At 35.4% G+C, this 20,754-nt stretch overlaps 1 protein-coding gene across 2 annotated transcripts in view; it reads right to left on the reverse strand.

The window, feature by feature from the left end:
- Positions 1-20,754, reverse strand: part of LOC148952781 (fibroblast growth factor receptor-like 1) — a 187,974-nt gene that overhangs the window by 64,893 nt on the left and 102,327 nt on the right. For both annotated transcript variants that reach the window (XM_089088086.1, XM_089088085.1), the window contains exon 6: positions 17,596-17,743. In XM_089088086.1, coding sequence (XP_088944212.1) covers positions 17,596-17,743 — 148 coding nt within the window. The remainder of the gene's footprint in view (positions 1-17,595; positions 17,744-20,754) is intronic.

A 20,754-nucleotide genomic window follows, 5' to 3' on the forward strand; every position in this document is an offset into this window, starting at 1 on the left:
AATCAAAATTTTGAGATAGCCATTTTTTCAGCGTAGTTGATTACCAGATAGAAATTATGTTTTGAGGAGGACACTCCCCCACAGCCTTCAGGGCAAGGTTTGTAAGTTATGCCCTGGGGGCATATAAGGTTTTTATAGAAGTTGTTGTCGTAGAAACTAAAAAAAGGCTCATTCGATTGGATATCCAAAAGGTTAGTGCCATTTTTAATAATAAAAAGTGATTGGAAGGCAACTAGCCCCCCCCCCCTACACCCATCATTCCCCCAAACACATCCAATCAAAATTTTGAAATAGCCATTTTGTTCAGCGTAGTTGATTTCCACATAGAAAATATTTTTTTGAGGTGGACACTCCCGCAGAGCCTTCAGGGCAAGGGTTGTAAGGTATGCCCTGGGGGCATATAAGGTTTTTATAGAAGGCGTTGTCGTAAAAGCTTCAAAAAAGGCTCATTCGATTGGAAATTCAAAGGTCTAGTGCCCTTTTTAATAAAAGGGCACACGCCCCTCTCACGCCCACCTTTTCCCCAAACACATCCAATCAAAATATTGAGTTAGCCATTTTATTCAACGTAGTTTTAAGTTCTGTAAATTAGGTCTTTGAGGATGGCAACCCCTTCACAGCCCTCAGGACAACGGTTGTAAGATATGCCCTGGGGGCATATAAAGTTTTTATAGAACGGGCTGTCGTAGAAACTTTAAAAAGGGCTCATTCGATTAGAAATTGAAATAGCTAGTGCCCTTTTTAATAGTCGAAAGTAACTGGAAGGCAACTAACACCCCTTCCACGCCCACCATTTCCCCAAACACATCCAATCAAAATTTTGAGATAGCCATTTTGTTCAGCTTAGTTGATTTCCAGATAGAAATTATGTTTTGAGGAGGACACTCCCCCACAGCCTTCAGGGCAAGGGTTGTAAGTTATGCCATGGGGGCATTTAGTGCCCTTTTTAATAATAAAAAGTGATTGGAAGGCAAATAGCCCCCCCCCCCCTACACGCATCATTCCCCCAAACACATCCAATCAAAACTTTGAGATAGCCATTTTGTTCAGCGTAGTTGATTTCCACATAGAAAATATTTTTTTGAGGCGGAAACTCCCGCACAGCCTTCAGAGCAAGGGTTGTAAGTTATGCCCTGGAGGGCATATATGGTTTTCATAGAAAGCGCTGCCTTAGAAACTTCAACAAAGGCTCATTCGATTAGGAATTCAAAGGTCTAGTGGCCTTTTCAATAGTTGAAAGTGATAGGAAGGTACCTAAATCCCTTTTCACGCCCACCTTCTTCCTAAACACATGCAATCAAAATTTTCAGATAGCCATTTTATTCAACGCAGTTTTAAGTTCTGTAAATTAGGTCTTTGAGGATGGCAACCCCCTCAGAGCCCTCAGGACAACGGTTGTAAGTTATACCCTGGGGGCATATAAAGTTTTTATAGAATGCGTTGTCGTACAAACTTCAAAAAGGGCGCATTCGATAAGAAATTGAAATAGCTAGTGCCCTTTTTAATAGTCGAAAGTAACTGGAAGGCAACTAACACCCCTTCCACGCCCACCATTTCCCCAAACACATCCAATCAAAATTTTGAGATAGCCATTTTGTCCCAAGCAGTTAAAGCTCAGGAAATTATACCTTTGAGCAGGACATACCCCCCACAGTCTTCAGGGCACGGGTCATAAGTTATACCCTAGGGCATATAAGTTTTTATTGAAATCTTTGTCGTAGAAACTTGAAAAAGGGCTCAATCGATTAGAAATTGAAAGGTCTAGTGCCCTTTTTAATAGTCGAAAGTGATTTGAGGGCAACTAGCTCTCTCGCCCACATTTTCCCCAAACACATCCAATCAAAGTTTTTATATTGCCATTTTGTTCAGTGCTGTGGATTTTCAGACAGAAATTATGTTTTTGAGGAGGACACTCCCCCAGAGCCCTCAGGGCAAGGGTTGTAAGTTATGCCCTGAGGGCATATAGGGTTTTAATAGAACGCGTCGTCGTATAAACTTCAAAAAGGGCTCCTTCGATTGGAAATTGAAATGGCTACTGCCCTTTTTAATAGTCGAAAGTTATTGGAAGGCAACTAAAATCCCTTCCACGCCCACCATTTTCCCAACCATATCCAATCAAAATTTTTAGATAGCCGTTTTGTTCCACGCAGTTTAAAGTTCAGGAAATCATACCTTTGAGCAGGACATTCCCCCCACAGTCTTCAGGGCAAGGGTTATAAGTTATGCCCTAGAGGCATATAAGGTTTTTGTCGAAATCTTTGTCGTAGAAACTTGAAAAAGGGCTCATTCAATTGGAAATTCAAAGGGCTAGTGCGCTTTTAAGTCGAAAGTAATTTGAGGGCAACTAACCCCCCTCTCACACCCACCTTTCCCCAAACACATCCAATCAAAATTTTTAGATAGCCATTTTATTCAACGTTGTTGAAAGTTTTGGACATTAGGTCTTTAAGGATGACAACCCATGCCCCCCCCCCCCAAACCCTCAGGGCAAGGGTTGTAAGTTAAGCCCTGGGAGCATGTAAAATTTTTGTAGAAAGCGATGTTGTAAAAACATCAAAAAGGGCTTATTCAATTGAAAATTGAAAGGGCTAGTGCCCTTTTAATAGTCGAAAATGATTGAAGGGCAATTAACTCCCCTCACACGCCCACCAGTTCCCCAAACACATCCAATCAAAATTTTGAGATATCCATTTTGTTTAAAGTAGTCGGAAGTTCTGGAAATTAGGTCTTTTAGGATGATAACCCCATCAAAACCCTCAGTGAAAGGGTTATAAGTTATGGCCTGGGGGCATATAAGGCTTATATAGAAAGTTGTTGCAGAAATTTCAAAAGGGGCTCATTTGATTGGAAATTGAAATTGCCCTTTTTAATAGTCGAAAGTGAGTAGAGAGTGATTAACCCCCCTCTCATGCCCACCATTTCCCCAAACACATTCAATCACAGTATAGAGACAGCCATTTTTTACAACGTAGTTGAAAGTTCTGGAAATTATTTATTTGACAATGACAAACCCTCGCGAACATCCAGGGCAAAGGTTGTAAGTTATACCCTGGGGGCATACAAGGTTCTTAATGATAGAGTTGTCGTAAAAACTTCAAAAGCGGATCACTCCATTGGAAATGGAGAGGGATAGTGCCCTTTTCAATAGCTGAAAGTGATTGGAGGGTAACTAAACCCCCTCTCACGCCCACCATTCCCCCGAACACATCCAATCAAAATTTTCAGATAGCCATTTTGTTCAACGTAGTAGAAAGTTCGGGAAATTAGGTCTTTGAGTATGACAACCCCCCCCCCCCAGCCCTCAGAACGAGGGTTGTAAGCTATCCCCTGGGGGCATATAAGGTTTTTATTGAAAGTGCTGTCGTAGAAACTTCAAAAGGGCTCATTTGATTGGAAATTGAAAGGGCTAGTGTCTTTTTTAATAGTTGAAAGTGAAAGAAGAAAGACTAACGCCCCTCTCACGTCCACCATTTCCCAGACACATTCAATCAAAATTTTGAGATAGCCATATTGTTTAACGTATTTGAAATTTCTGGAAATTAGGTCTTAGATAATGACAACCACCCTCAGAGACCTTAGGGTAAGGGTTGTAATTTATGCCCAGAGGGCATATAAGGTGTTTATAGGAAGTATTGTCGTAGAAACTCAAAAGGGGCTCATTCGATTGGAAATCGAAAGGCCTAGTGCCCTTTTTAATTTTCTTGGAACTTAGAATTATTTTGGAACCAATAAATTTAGGACTTTGAATTTTGGTTTGCAAAAAAGGAACGCAGTCACGTGTATCGCCACAAAGGTCCTAACCTCCAGTTAAACCAGAAGGTTTCACTGGAATGTTTCCCACATCAACTCCTTGAACAAAAGGTCATGGTTCGAAGTGTTTCATGTGTTCATCTATAGGCAAATCCCCCTTTTCACAATTTCCAACCACACCTGCACAAAAAGCACACTGAACCTGGTCACTGTGGCCAACAAAAAAAGATCCAACTTTTGCAAGTTCTCTGGTATCAAGGAAATCTTTTGACCGCCTTCCATTAAACGTTCTTAGTCAAACATCCTCTCACTTAAGAGTACTAACTTCTTCTTGTGAAAGTAAAGATCGGTGGGCATACCCTGGTGGTTGCAGACAAAAATTAATATAGTTTTGACTATATCTTCTTGATTCAATGTATCGCTCACAAATGTCATTGCCTCCAGTTAAAGCAGGAGATTTCAATGGAATGTTCCCAACGTCATCTCTTGAACAAAAGGGCATGCTTCAAAGTGTCTTCTATATTAATCTATAGGCACATCACCCTCTACCCAGTTTCCAACCAAACCTGCACAAAAAGCACACTGAGCCTGGTCACTGTGACCAACAAAAAAAAATCCAGCTTCTGCAAGTTCTTTGATATCGAAATGATTCTTTGACCACTTTCCATTAAATATCCTTAGTCTAACATCTTCTCGTTTAAGAGAACTACCTTCTTCTTGTAAAAGTAAAGGTCGGGAGACATACCCTCGTGTTTGCAGATGAAAATTAATATAGTTTTGACTACAGCCTCTTCATCCTATGTATTACTTACAAATGTCATAGCCTCCAGTAAAAGCAGGGGGTTTCACTGGAAATTTTCCCTCATCAACTCCTTGAACAAAAGAACATGATCCATAGTGTCTTCTATATTCATCTATAGGCATATCGCCCTCTCCCCATTTTCCAACTACGCCTGCACAGAAAGCACACTGAACCTGGTCACTGTCACCAACAAAAAAGAATCCAGCATTTGCGAGATCTTTATTGTCGATGAAATTCTTCGACCAAATTCCATCAAATGTCCTTAGTCTCAACCCTCTCGTTTAAGAGCATTGCATTTTTCCTGGCCAATATTTTTTAGATGATAAATTTTAGAACTTGTTTATCAAGATACGTGCAAATATATGATACCTAGTCAGTGATTATGGTTTCTTATATCATTCCAAAGCGTAATTAATATTGATTGAAAACGTAAAATAAACCAACTATGGTCAATTACAAAGCACAGGGTACAAATAAAACGGCCGTATAACAAAAAAAAAAATCCAAAAACCATGTTCACCAAAGATGCGTTTTAGTTGCTGGCTGAGTACCAAAAATTAATAAAAGCACCTTTGAGTACAACAAACCCAGCTATCTGGTAAATTCCGAGTGTTTTAGTTACCGACTATGTGTAAAAAAAATAATTAATAAAGGCACTTTTGAGCACAACAAACTCAGCTAGTTTGTAAATTCCGAATGTTTTAGTTGCTGATGAGTAACAAAAATTTAATTAAACTGCTGACTCAGCTAGTAGACAGTTTCCGCGTGTTTTAGATGCAGGCTGAGTACCAAAAATTTAATAGCCGAAATTTGGGACCGAGTATCAAACCATTGTTGAAAGCACTTTTGAGTTCAGCCAACTCAACTAGTTGGTAAATTCTGAGTGTCCTATTTACTGACTGAGCATAAAAAATTTAATAAAAGCGCTAACTCAACTAGCAGATAAATTCCGTGTGTTTTAGTTGCAGGCTGAGTACCAAAATTTTAATAAAATCACTTTTGTTTACAACAAGCTCAGTTAGTTGATAAAATCCGTGTGTTTTACTTGCAGACAAAGTTCCTAAAATTTAATGAAAGCACTTTTGGATACAAAAACTAAGCTTGTTGATAAATTCCAAGTGTTTTAGTTACTGGCTGAGTACCAAAAAAATTAATGAAGGTACATTTAAGTGCAAAAAACTAAACAGGCTGGTAAATTCCGAGTGTTTTAGTTGCTAATTGAATATTAAATATTTAATAAAAGCAATTTGAGTACAACAAAAGCTACTAATTGGTAATTTCCGAGTGTTTTAGTTGCTGAGTGAATATCAAAAATTTAATAAAAGCGCTGACTCAGCTAGTAGATAAAGTCCGTGTGTTTTAGTTGCCGGCTGAGTACCAAAAATTTTATAGCCAAAATTTAGGACCGAGTATAAAAAATAATTGAAAGCACTTTTGAGTTCAGCAAACTCAACTAGTTGGTAAATTCTGAGTGTTTTAGTTACTGACTGACTATCAAAAATTTAATAAAAGCGCTAACTCAGCTTGTTGATAAATTCTGTATGTTTTATTTACAGGTTGAGTACCCAAATATTAATATAATCAACTTTTGTCTACAACAAACTCAGCTAGTTGATAAAATCCGCGCGTTTCACTTGCAGACAAAGTTCCTAAAATTTAATGAAAGCACTTTTAGGTGCAAAAACTAAGCTTTATGATAAATTCCGAGTGTTTTAGTTGCTGGTTGAGTACCAAAAAGTTTAATGAAAGCACATTTGAGTACAACAAACTCAACTGGCTGGTAAATTCCGAGTGTTTTAGTTGCTAACTGAATATCAAATTTTTAATAAAAGCAATTTGAGTACAACAAAATCTACTAGTTGGTAATTCCCGAGTGTTTTAGTTGCTGACTGAATATCGAAAATTTAATAAGAGTGCTAACTCAGCTTGTTGATAAATTCTGTGTGTTTTAGTTGCAGGCTGAGTACCAAAAAATATAATAGCTGTAATTTAGGACCAAATATCAAAAAATCATTGAAAGCAATTTTGAGTTCATCAAACTCAACTAGTTGGTAAATTCTGAGGGTTTTAGTTGCTGACTGAACATCAAAATTTAATAAAAGTGATAACTCAGCTAGTAGATAAATTCTGTGTGTTTTAGTTGCAGGCTGAGTACCAAAAATTGAATAAAAGCACTTTTGTTTACAACAAACTCAGCTATTTGTTAAAATCTAAGTGTTTTACTTGCAGACAAAGTACCTAAAATTTAATAAAATCACATTTAAGGGCAAAAAACTCAACTGGCTGGTAAATTCTGAGTGTTTTAGTTGCTATTTGAATATTAAATATTTAATACAAGCAATTTGAGTACAACAAAATCTACTAGTTGGTAATTCCCGAGTGTTTTAGTTGCTGAATGAATATAAAAAGTTTAATAAAAGTACTTTTGAGCATAACAAACTCATCTAGTTGATAAAATCCGAGTGTTTTAGTTGCTGACTGATTATGAAAATTTAATAAAAGCACGTTTAAGTAAAAGAAATTCAGCTTGTTGATAAATTTCGAGTCTTATAGTTACTCACTGACTACCAAAAATTAAATAAAAATCCCTTTTGAGTACAAAAAACTGAACTAATTGATAAATTTGGAACATTTTACTTAGCAAGTGCTATCAAAATTTAATAAAGTACTTTTGAGAAAAACAAACTCAGCTAGCTGGTAAATTCTGAGCGTTTTAGCTGCTTACTGAGTAACAAAAATTTAATGAAATCACTTTTGAGTACTAAGAAATTTAGCTAATTGATAAATTTCGCATGCTTTTGTTGCGGGCTAAGTACCAAAAAATTTAATGAAAGCACTTTTGGGTACAAAAAACTCAGTTAGATGATAAAATCCGAAATTGTTTAGTAGCTGGCAAAGTACCAAAAATTTCATGAAAGAACTTTTCAGCACAACAAAATCAACTAGTTGGTGAATTCCGAGTGTTTTAGTTGCTGATTGAACATCAAAAATTTAATAAAAGCACTGTTGAGCACAACAAATTCAGCTATTTGATAAATTCCGTGTGCTTAGTTGCTGACTGAATATAAACATTTAATAAAAACATTTTAGTTTACAACAAAAACAGCTAGTTGATAATTTCCGTATATTTTACTTACATACACAGTACCAAAAATTCAAAGAAAGTACTTTTGAGTACAAAGAACTCAGCTAGGTGATAAATTCCGAGTGTTTTAGTTGCTTGATGAGTGACAAAAAATTTAATGAAAGCACGTTTGAGTACAACAAACCCATCTGGATGGTAAATTCTGAGTGTTTTTCTGGCTAACTGAATATCAAATAAATAATAAAAGTACGTTTGAGCACAACAAAATCAACTAGTTGATAATGTTCGAGTGTTTTAGCTGCTGACTGAATAAAAAAAAATTAATAAGAGCACTTTTCAGTACAACAAACCCAACTAGTTGATAAAATCCGAGTGTTCTAGTTGCTGACTGAATATCAAAATTTGATAAAGTCATTTTTGAATACAACAAATTCCGCTGCTTGATAAACGCTGAGTGTTTTAGTTACTGAATGAGTACCAAAATTTTAATAAAAGCACTTTTGAGTAGAACATACTCAGCAAGTTGATAAATTCTGAATGTTTCATTTAATGACTGGCTATCAAAAATTTAATAAAAGTCCTTTTGAGTTCAAGAAACTCAGCTAGTTAAAAAAATCCAAATGTTTTACTTACTGATTGGCTATATAAAAAAAATTAATAAAGCACTTTTGAGTACAACAAACTCAGCTAGCTGGTAAATTCAGAGTGCTTTAGTTGCTGAATGAGTAACAAAAAGTTAATGAAAGCACTTTTGAGTACCACAAATTTAGCTAATTTAAAAATTCCGTTTGTTTTAGTTGGAGGCTGAGTACCAAAAATTTAATTAAAGCACTTTTCGGTACAAAATAATCAGCTACTTGATAAATTCTGAATGTTTTTAGTTGCTGGCTAAGTACCAAAAAAATTTCATGAAAGCAATTTTGAGTACAGCAAACTCAACTACTTGGTGAATTTCGATTGTTTTCGTTGCTGACTGAATATCAAAGAAATAATAAAAGTACCTTTTAGCACAACAAACTCGGCTAGCGTGTTCGGAAACGCTAACCTAACCTAAATGAACCTAACGTAAAAGCAGTTAACGTAATGTAACATAAACTAACCAAAAAATTTAAAGTAGCGAGACTTGTCAAAATCTAAAGTAATCTAAAATAGAAAAAATCTAAAGTGGCGAAGATTTTTTGATTTTTTTCACTTTATTCATTTTCAATTGACTCTCACACTGCTGATTACAAACAAACTAACACACACAAATAATCTTTTAATCTTTAAAAAAAGAAAAAAATTAATGACCAGCATAAATTTAACACTTTAATTTCTCATTCCGAAAAAAAAACATACGGAATTTGTCAATTAGCTGAATTTTTTGTATTCATTGGGGCTTTCATTAAGTTTTGTTACTCAGTCAGCAACTAAAACACTCGAAGTTTACCAACTAGCTGAATTTGTTATGCTCAAAAGTACTTTTTTTTAAATTTTTGATACCAAATCGGTAAGTAAAACATTCGGAATTTATAAAGTAGCTGAGTTTTTTGCACTCAAAAGTGCTATTATTAAATGTTTGGTTCTCAATGAGCAACTAAAACACTCGGGATTTACCAACTAACTGAGTTTGTTGTACTCAAATGTGCTTTTATTAAGTTTTTGATATTCAGTTACCATCTAAAGCATTCGGAGTTTACCAACCAGTATTAACTTTTGAATATTTAGTCAGCATCTAAAACATTCAGAAATTATCAATTCGTTGATTTTGTTGCACTCAAAAGTGCTTTTATTAAATATTTGATATTCAGTAAGCAAGTAAATCATTCGGAATTTACGATTCATATGGTTTTATTATACTCGAGCATGATTTCATTAATTTTTTTGTTACTCAGCCAGCAACTAAAAGAATCAGATTTTATCAACTAGCTGAATTTTTTAGTACTCAAAGGCGCTGTCATTAAATTTTTTGTACTCCGCATGCAAGCCAAACACACGGAATTTATCAACTAGCTGAGTTTTTTGTACACTAAAGTGCTTTTATTAGATTTTGTATCTTCAGTCAGCAACTAAAACACGCGGAATTTATCAACTAGCTGATTTTGTTGTGCTCAAAAGTGCTTTTATTAAATTTTTGATATTTAAGTCAGATAAGTTTCAGTGACGTCATTTCATGGAAATATGTTATTTTTAGAAGGATATAAGTAAAACATACTTTTTAAAATTCCGGTGAAGTTTTTTTTATAATCTTCTATGAAAACGCCAAAAACGAGTATTTCTAATCTAGTTTGGGAAAAAATTATCTCGCCATCGCAGTTAACCCCCTGATTTTATATCTTGGGGTTTTGTTTCTACCCTTGGTATTTTTGCAAGTGGATCATTGGATACTATCAAATTATAAATGGTAGCTCTGCTTTACGTCCGTCAAAATGGAGTTGATAATATTGGGGTAGTCGATAATACGTATAAAATTACAGTAGAACTTACAGTTCATTAGAAACGAGGTAACAGGCTTTATCAGTGGCCATGGATGGAATTTGTACCAAACCATAATTTTGAATAACCCTTCTTTCCTTATCTTGGGATGGTGTCATAATCCTCGTTTTTTCACCTTTTTTTATTTTATTGTTCAGTTTGTTTTTTTCTTTCCTCTCTGAGTTTCATTTGTCTTGATCTCATACGTTTGCTCCCTTCTTATAAGGTGGCTCTTTTCTTTGACTTTTTTTAAACAGTTTGTGGTAACGAACTGTAAGTAAGGAGTGACTCGGCTCAATAGTAACCAAAACTCTAAAAACCGAATTTCGACACCGATAGATAAATAAAAAGAATCGACTTATTATGATGATCCCAAATATGTAAGCTTCCTTAAGTTTAGTTTTGCATATAAAAAGCTAAGACCCTGTTAATATTTTCCTGATTTTCCAAAAAGGGGAAAACACCCCTTATCAATCAATCACGGTTTATTTTCAAAAGAAAACGAAATACAATAACATAAAAGACGCTGCTCTGTCACACATTGAACGTTGAAATCTATAAATATTTATCTCTATCATGCAGAACGGCTCCCACTTCACTCCCAAGACAACCACACGCCTCCTCCGAAATTACTTATTATTTTCTTAACTATTGGGTTCCCCCTCCCCCCCCCCCAGATGCACAATAACCTAACCGAAAATACTATAAAATAATAAAAATAATCTTAAATACTAAACTTGTTTTAATCCAAATTAACTTGTAATTAATTGACCTTTCACTAAATATTTCGTTAAATTATTTTTGAAGGACCCAGATGAGCTCTTACATCTCAGCTCTACGGAATCATGTACCACTCTATAGCGCAAGTCACATCTGGGGAAGAATCCGAACGTACCATTGGTGTTCGTCTCACCCAGATGCCAAAAGCAGATCGGGGGTTTTGATTATGTTGTTCAGATGTACTCATAAGGAGATAGCGGAAAGGAGATGGAAGTGACCCAGAAAATAACCTAAAAACATAAGCTGAGCATGACAGACAGTAGAGTGAACCAAGAGAGAGACAGTCATCTATACTTCCAATTATTTTCAGTGCACGCCTATGGATTGAATCAAGTCTCTTCAAGTGTGATTTGAACGTTGACTGTCAAATTGTTGCACAATATTGGAGATGAGGTTTCAGAAATCTGTTGTAAAGGAAAAGAATGGTTTTTTGTGGAAATGTGTACCTTAGTTTTCTGATAATGCCAAGATTTCGGGAGAGCTTCAGTTCCACAGTCTGGATATGGTGGAAAAAGGAGAGGTTTTTGTCCAAATGTACACCTAGATACCTGGCAAAATCCATTTCTGGTCTCTGAATCGTTCCTCGAGAAGTCGTAATTCCAGTTATTTCTGGATGAAGAGTTCCGATCCTCAAAAAGAATACACGATTTATCAACATTAATTACAAATCGATTCGCGTCCATCCACGTGCAAGTTTCCTCCAAGATGACTTGTAGTTTACTCTGGATTGCTGACATGTTAGTACAACAGGAGGCCATGGTAGTGTCATCTGCGAAAGCCACTACTTCATCAGAGTCACTGTCATAATTGGAAGTGTTTTCACCACAGCTTAGTTTGCAGCACCTTGAAGCTCTGAAATATGGGTCTAGGAGACTACTTAGGTCATTTACATAAACCAGAAATAATAGCGGACCTTGGATTGATCCCTGCGGTACTCCGAAGTTAACCATGATATCATTCAACGGATCTTCTCCTATTGTAAATGCACCCGTTGCTAAGGTAAGACTAGAACCATTCCTGTGTCTCTCCTCTAACTCCAATGTAACTTAATTTACTTAGTGAAATTTGATGATCCATAATATCAAATGCTTTTTTAATTTCAAGCAAGATAGCAGCTGGCACAAGTCCCAGGTAAAGTGCTTTGTTCATAAATAAGCTCAGTGACCTCAGCACATCTTCTGTTGAATGTCCTGGTCTGAATCCGAATTGCTGTTGATTCAGGAATCCCTTCGCTTCGAGAAAAGAGTACAGTTGGTTCTTCATAGGCTTTTCAAAGACTTTAGGAAACACTGAGAGAATTGAGATGGATCGAAAGTAGGACAGGTCATCTTGAGCGCCCCCTTTATGGAGTGGGACAATTCGTGTTTTCTTAAGGAGGGATGGAAATACCCCCCTCTGTAAAAAGAAGGTTTATCAAGTGTGACAACGGTTTCAACACGGCTGGAAACACTGCTTTCAACACTTTTGTATGAATGCGGTCGAAAGCAGATGCACATTCACCTTTCAAAGTTTTAATTATCATTGAGACCTCCATGAAAGCTACAGAAAGAATTGCCATTGACTTGGCACACGCTGGGCCCAGGAAATCCTTGTAGGATTTGCCTGGGATTGTTGCAGTCTTCGCTGTTTCCTTTCCCATCAATACTAATTTTTGTTGGTAGTTCCGGTTCCTGGTCGTTGGGTCACAGCACTGTATCGATGGTCTTCCAAACTTTCCTTCCATCCTTACCACTTTCAACTAGTTTTTTATTAAAGTAGTCTCTTTTGGCTTTTCTTAAAATTAATTGAAAAAACTTTTTCCACAAAATAAGCTTTTCAAAGAAAAGTAAATAACTCCATTTTTTTTTTTAGGGCTAGTGGCCCTCCAATCACTTTCGACTATTAAAAAGGGTACTAGAACTCTCAATTTCCAATCGAATGAGTCCCTTTTAAAGTTTCTACGACGACCCCTTCCATATGAAGTGCCCTTTGAATTTCCAGTCGAATGAGCCTTTTTTGAAGTTTCTATGACAACGCCTTCTATAAAAATCTTATATGCCCCCAGAGGATAACTTAAAACCCTTGCCCTGCGGGTTGTGGGGGAGTGTCCTCCTCAAAAACATGTTTTCTATCTGAAAATCAACTACACTGAACAAAATGGCTATCTCAAAATTTTGATTGGATGTGTAAGGGGGAATGATGGGCGTGGGGGGGGGGGGCTAGTTGCCCTCCAATCACTTTTGACTATTAAAAAGGGCACTAGAACTCTCAATTTCAAATCGAATGAGTCTCTTTTGAAGTTTTTACGACGACCCCTTCCATATGAAGTGCCCTGCTCTAAGGGAAAAAATAATAAATTGTACATTGTGCCAACATCGTTCTTATATACCGTCAGGGCATAACTTAAAACCCTTGCCCCAAGGGTTTTGGGGGAGTCTCCTCCTCAAAAACATATTTTCTCTCTTGAAATCAGCTACGCTGAACAAAATGGCTATCTCAAAATTTTGATTGGATGTGTTTGGGGGAATGATGGGCGTGGGGGGGGGGGGGGCTAGTTGCCCGCCAATAACTTTCGACTATTAAAAAGGGCACTAGCCGCTCTAATTTCCAATCGAACAATCCCTTTTCAAAGTTTCTGTGACAACTCCTTCGATACGAAGTGCCCAGGTATGGAGGAAAAAAAACAAACACATTATGCCCAAATCGTTAATCATAGGCAGCGCTAGCGCGCTGCCTATGATTAACTGTAGGCACTTTTGTAAGATTCATAGATTTCCAGGCTATAGCTATACTCAGCCCCTTACGGTATGGGGTCCATAGATTTTGCTTGTTGTTGATGCATCTCAGTAAGCTTTCAGTAAACCACGGGCTTTTTGGTGCATTTTTTCTTCCACGCTTAGCTTGTTTTTCTTTAAGACAATGCTTCTTAAGACAATGCTTCTTAAAAGTTGAACAATCTTCATGAGAGCCACACCATGGAATTCAGCTTATCAGAGAACCTTATTTCAGAGGTTTCAACCTCCTATCTGAAAAAAATGTGGAATGCGTGTTTGTTTGTTTTTTTCCAGGGATGATCGTATCGACCCGGCGGTCCTGAAATATCAGGAGAGGGTTCATTCGAATGGAAATTATAAGTTCTAGTCCCTTTTTAAGTGACCAAAATATTGGAGGGCAACTAACCCCCCTTCCCCAAACCTTTTTCCCAAAACCTTCCGATCAAAATTTTTAGAATGCCATTTTGTTCATCATAGTTGAAAAGCCCTTATGCCTTTGAATACAACATAACCCCCCCACAGCCCCGGGGGAAGACCTTTAAGTTATAACATTTACCCTTTGTTTACGCATAGTTTTGTTATTAGGAAGTATGCATAAAACTTCGGGTAGAGAAACTTTCTGCTGGGGGTTTTGCCAAAGGGGAATTTTCTATGGGGAGGGAAGTTTCCAGGGACTGTACTTGTCAGGGAAAATTTTACACTGGTAAAATTTGCCAGAATTCCTAAACAAAATTCTTTTCATGTCTTGATTTCTATTTTTAGTCTCAATTTTACGCGTGGAGTTATTAAGGGTAATTGTCCGGGGTAAATTTTCACCGGGATTGAATTGTCTAAGGGATATTTCCGTGGGGAGGGGGATTTCTCCATGGTGGTGGAGCCAGATTTCCTGGCATCATTTAAAAAACAATCAGAAAATAAAAATAAAACAAGTTTTTTCTACCAAAAGTACGGAGCAATATTCAAACTTAAAACGAACAGAAATTCTAATGTATATGAAGGGCATTTCTCCTTCCTCGACCCTTCGCTTTTTACGTTGAAATTTGAATTTTATACCAATTCTTTAAGAACAACTCTTGAGACACAAGGATCGTTTAATTAGAACAACAAAAAGCTTTTTTAAAAGTACTAAAAGCTTTAGCGTAAAGAGCGAGGTTTCGAGGAGGGGGCAACCCCCTTGACATTCGTGATAATTTCTGCTCGTTTTAAATTTTAATGTTGCTCCTTACTTTCAGTTGAAAAAAAAACTTGTTTTTTTTTATTTATTTTTTTTAAGGGAAACTGTTTAGTTTATCTCTTGAGTGGTTCCAAAAGCTGCCATTCCCATCTTTTTTTTAGAGCTGAAAACAGCTTGACGGAAATTCGTGCCGAAATATCTAATTTTATCCTCATTTCTCAGTCACTGGCTAAAAATGACCCTTGTTACTGCTTGACTTTTTCTTTCTTTTTTTCTTCGTTTTTCATTCATAATGCTACAGTTTCTGCGACTGATATAATTTCAATAAAATAATTATGTTATTTTGGGTAATGTAATGATAATTTCTTGCATTGGGAACTTATTACTGCATTTTTTCCTTTTTATCTTTTCTCTTCGTTCTCATCTTCTTCGTTTTATCTTTTTGTTTTATCTTTTCTCTTTATTTTTTCTCTCCAAAATCCCTACAGAGTAATCCCTCTTGGGGAAAATAGAAAACACGAAGCAATGAATGAAAGGATTTGCTCAAACCATTCCCAATTTTATAAGTTTAAGTGCAAGAAAACAAGAGGCATAAATAAGGAAAACTAAATAGTAGCACGTTGATTGGTCCCCGAAATGAGAAGGATCTGACTTAGATCGTATTTCCTGATTAAATTTAATCATGATTAAATTAAATTTAATAATGACTCCTTAATCACAAAGGCCGTTAATTACAATAAATAGCTCTTATGAAATGACAAAAAAAAATTAGCGTAAAAAGCGAGGTATTGACTAGGGGCCAACCGAATCATATACGTAATGATATCTGTTCGTTTTAAGTTTTGATTTTGCTCCTTACTTTCAATTGAATTTTTTTTTTAATTTAATCTCTGATCGTTTATTTAAATAATGCTGGGAAATTTAGTGCCCGCTTTATAGCAATGTCCCTTCCCCCATGAACCATTTTCAGTTTCTTAAACAATTTTTTACAGCTTAACAAAATTTTGATGAATTTTCAGCAGATTTGCGAACTATTTAGTTTGATTAAAATAATATCCAGCAAACTATCAAAGCTGTATTTAAAATTTTAAAGCTATATTTAAACTAACACCTATTTCTGGCACGTATAAATGTAATCATTTTAGAGGGTACCATAGGTATTTGGGAGAAGAAAAAACGGTAAAATGGCTAATTATAAATTATGGAAATCAGAAGAAAGTTGAAATAATCTTAATATCTCATGAGAAGGGGGGAAGAAAAATTATCAGTAAAATATTCTTAAGCATGTGCCTGGCTGTTCAGTACGTTTTTTGGAAAATTACTATAACTTGAAGTTTTTAAAACAAAATTAAAACTGCGAGTAGATATTATTAGCAATATATTACTAACTTCGACTTTCTGATACCCAAGAGCATTAGGGTTCTACCCCCTCACTGGCACCCTCTTTGTAGCCCTGGGTAAGACTAACACGGACATATGTTTATGTTTACGATTCATTTTCTTACCTAGACAGGGCTCGTGTAACAAAACCATTAATCTCTGCAATTTGTTTAACGTAGAATCATACACAACAGTAATAGATTCAAGAAGAATGTGTGTCGTCTTTAGCATTTTGCAAGATATAATTCGTAAACAGTCCTATATTTCAGGCCGAACTTTCTTGGTCTTGATCTACACAGGCTATTTACTATTATAGCCTATAATGTAGACTATTATATATACAAATGCAAAGAGCTCACATGGCTCGTCAAGGGGATAAATGCTAGTCTGGGGCTTTCATCAAATAGTTTTCACCAATTTTTCAGGAGAAAAATTGAAGGTTCACTAATTTAGTTTAATAAATCAAAAGGTTGACATTCACTAACATAGGGCACATTCCAGGCTCGACAAAAAGTTAAAAGTATTTAACAATAATTAAAGGTTAGGCTCCAAGTGAGAGCAAATTAACAGATGGAACGATCGAAAATTAACTTCTTATTAAATTGTGAATTTAAGATTTGTCATCATGGTTAACTACCATCCTTATTGTATTAACTTCTGCAAAATCATTATCAAATTGGGAAAAACGGAAGCAAATGACCAATCTAATTAAAATTAATTATAAAAATAAAATCTAATAAATACTCATTTATTTCATATTTTACCCATTACTCATTGAAATTGCTCATATTTTAATAATCTTTATAATGCATATAAAGTAAATAAACGGTTACAGGTTCACAGTTAATTTGCGTCAAATTTGAAAAAAATACAAATTAAACTGAAATTTCCACCGACAGTCATTAGCTCGATTTCTCTGGCCCTTAAATATGGAAAAAGGCACCATTACGGTGATTAAAACACAGAAAAACAAGTTAAGCTTACTCGTACAAATCTTGTGACTCAAAACCTTTTCGCTATTTCCACTGGTTCGACATTTCACGCAGGGAATGCACGTCAGATGAAATATGAGTTTTGTTCTTTCCATTGGCTTAAAATTTCACACAAAAACATAGAAGAACGAATCAGATTTTTTATTTAACCCCGTTATCTGACTTCTTGTTCAGATATAAGCTTAAAGAACAATGTAACGGGCTTACGAAAATATGATATAGATGTAAACCTAGGAAACCAAAGCACAATTCATATCACATAGGAAATTATATCACTTTTTTTTTCTTTTTTCGACCCTCTTTCTTTGGTTGCAACCTCTTTGCAACCTGTAGTTTACTTTTTTACCAGTGGAAATAGTTCAATTTAGTTGCACGAACGGTTAGTTTACCTTTGTATCAACATCACTGTTTAATGAAAAGTTTACCTGTGATTTCTACGAGAAAAGTAGCACTGGAAGAACCCAGGGCGTTTTTAGCCACACATAAATACTCTCCCGAGTCCTCGATTTGGACTTTGTTAATCTGCAATGTCCAACGATTTGACCCTTTATCTTCATGAAGAAGTCGCCCATCCTGAAACATAAATATTTTCTAAGACCTTACTGTCTATAATTTCTAAGAATACACTGGCTAAGTTTGACACAACGATAAAAGGGATTGCTTTTTCACCGCTGTTTGGTGAAGGGCCTCTTCTATTTTATATCTGGTTTTTTAAGGTGTATCTTCTTATTTCGTTCTGTGAATTTCTAACTATTTTTTTTTGTTCTTCTTCTGGCACTGAGGAAGGTAGAGCAGATATTTTGACAAAAATATTCACATATCACTCCTTTTTCACTCTCTCTTTCATTTTCTCATTTCTCTCGCTTTGATTTTTTTTTTTTTTTTTTTGCTGCCCTCGGTTTTCTTGTCCTGAAATATCACATACATATGACAACCCAAGTAATTGTCTCTTTTTTCAATTTTTTCCCTTTTTTTCACTTTTCCGCAAATTTCTCTACTTTTTACACTCTCTTTCATTTTCACTTTCTCTCTTTTTGATTTACGCCATTTTCTTTTTCGCTTTCCTCGATTTTCTTGCTCTGAAATATCACATATGACAATTCAACTCATTCTATTTTCATTTTCAAAGCAAGACCGCTTTAGAAATGAACAAATTTGATGCTCCTGGTTATTTTGGGCCCCAATTCGGGAAGGGGGCTATTCTCTTTGTATATACTTTTTTACTTTATAATTCCCTAATTTATTGTAGAGAAACTCTAGTTAATTCTTATACAGCACGCCTTTGCAGGGTTCTCTGCTGCAATAGAGATCACAATTTTTTATTTCACTTGCAAAATTTCAATTTAATTGTGAAATCAATAACCTTGTTTTTTTTATCAATCTTGATAATTATCATTATGGGATTTTACTATTTTAAAACAAAAATTCAGAATAAAAAAAAATGAACAAATACACTTTTGTTTAATTTGATATGATGGTTTTCAATTTATGTATATTCTGATAAATTTAAAGCTAGTTTTCATTGCATTTTTTTTTGTAGGGTCTAAAAAGGCGAAAATTATGAACAAAAAACAATTTAGAAACAATTAATAATTAACAAAATAACTATAACAAAATAAGAAAAATTACTCTGTTACAACACAAAGTTGTAAGGGGTTTTTCACACCTTACAGAGTCATTAAGGTGTTTTTAACAGTTACAACACAGGTTTGGCTGCAACAACAAATAAATATAAACGTCTCTGTAAAACAAGAGATAAAAAAAATACAACAATATAAATAATCGCCAATACCAACTCATCGCATTCAACTGATAGCTCCAGGTACATCCTTAGCTTTTAATGTTCACAATACATTGTTTCCTAACCATATAAATCTCTCAAAGACCTGTAAAAATCGCATCCCTAAATAATCTATTTCACGAATCATGCTTTACACCGGCAGATGAAATGAAAGATATCTCCTCCATCATCCCCACACACATAGGATAAAAGCTGATACCATTCCTAGCCCGGTTAACACCAAATCATTCGTTCTGGACTCAAGTGAAAAGTGATATTTCAAGCATAAAAAAGTCATTTTTAATGATATTTAGGCAGTGCTGCTGGTACCAACAAACAAGATTTTGGCAGCAATTTATCCCAAGAAGCAAGGTCCTCAAAAGTAATAGGTTTTCATACATTTTTCTGTGATAAGTGAAGAATTTTTGTCATTTTTCTCGGGAAACCTTAAAAACAAATAGGTATTGAAAGAAAATTCACCAAAATCTGTTTTGTTTTTATCGACATTTTCATCTTCAGAAATTTTATAAATTTAATTTGGTTATTTTGATTTATATCGTAATAAACTATAATTCATGTATTTGAATTATTTGTTTTATTTGTAAATTTTAATTTATTCCATTTGTTTTATTACTAATCGAGATTTAGTCCTCCTTCTTTGAGCGTTATCCACCATACAAAATCAAAACACACTATGTAAATGTGGTATCATGCATATAAGACGAATTTTCTATAGCAATAAGTTCAATCGAAATTGCGTCTTTGCTTTTTTAATACTTATAATGTTTTTCTCTTATTTGTTTTTAGGAGAATGAGCAGGGAAGTAATATGAGGGCTATTCCTAGGAGACTGCAAGTGGAAACTGCAAAGGAACCACAGCAGAGTTTTCAGGCACCTACCGCCCAACATATTCCTGGCTCTGCTTCCATGGAATGACTAGAAGTACGTATGGTTCTTCAAAGAGATTCTAGAAAGGTACTGAACATGTGTAGCAAAGGTTATAAATAGTGTGTAAAATTTATCAAAAAAATAATGTAAAATTTATAATTTAATAAAAAGATACATAATACAAATCAGGGACGTAAGCAGGGGTTCTTCGTGGACCAACACCTTCTCTAAACTCCAAATCATGGTTGCAGCGGTAGCTGCAACCTAGTAAGGAGCGAACAACAGCCCATAATAACCAAGAGTTAAAAAATACGTTTAGAAAAAAACTGCCTACTGAAAAAAATTTTCATCTGACACTGATTCAAGATTGGTAACTATTATTTCAGTTCGTCTTAAACATAAAAGTTTATTGTGAAAAGAAATTTATCGTGATTTCGCAAAAAAGGCCTGAAAACCCCTCGCGAACGGCGTCAGGTCATAATGAATAGTTTACCATTTGAATCAGCATAGTCGAAGACCGTATAAAGGAAAATTACAGCCCCCCCTCCCCAAAAAAAACCCACTTGTGGGAAAAATCAGTATTAGATTATTTTACGGTTAAAGAATTCGGTTGAAGGGGAGGGTATCTTTTCTTTGTGTAAATAAATATTTTCTAAGTGATAGTTTTTGCAATTCAACTCTGTTTCATCTCACTGCTGGGGGACCTACTACAAACTTTCAGGGACATTTCTGTTGGAAGAGAGGTGGGGCCGAGACGGCTATAAATTTTGTCTTGGGGAGAGAGAGATGATTTTATTCCGATCCTTACAAAAGAGTATGCAATTTAGTTCATTTTCCTCCTTATGACTGTTGTTCGATAAGGCTTTGCTTATATACCAAGTCTCTACAGCATGAAACCAGTTTGCATAACTGAACT

The sequence above is a fragment of the Artemia sp. Qi Xiang Cuo genome, chromosome 4, assembly GCF_049724085.1.
Source record: "Artemia sp. Qi Xiang Cuo chromosome 4, ASM4972408v1, whole genome shotgun sequence".
NCBI lineage: Eukaryota > Metazoa > Arthropoda > Branchiopoda > Anostraca > Artemiidae > Artemia > Artemia sp. Qi Xiang Cuo.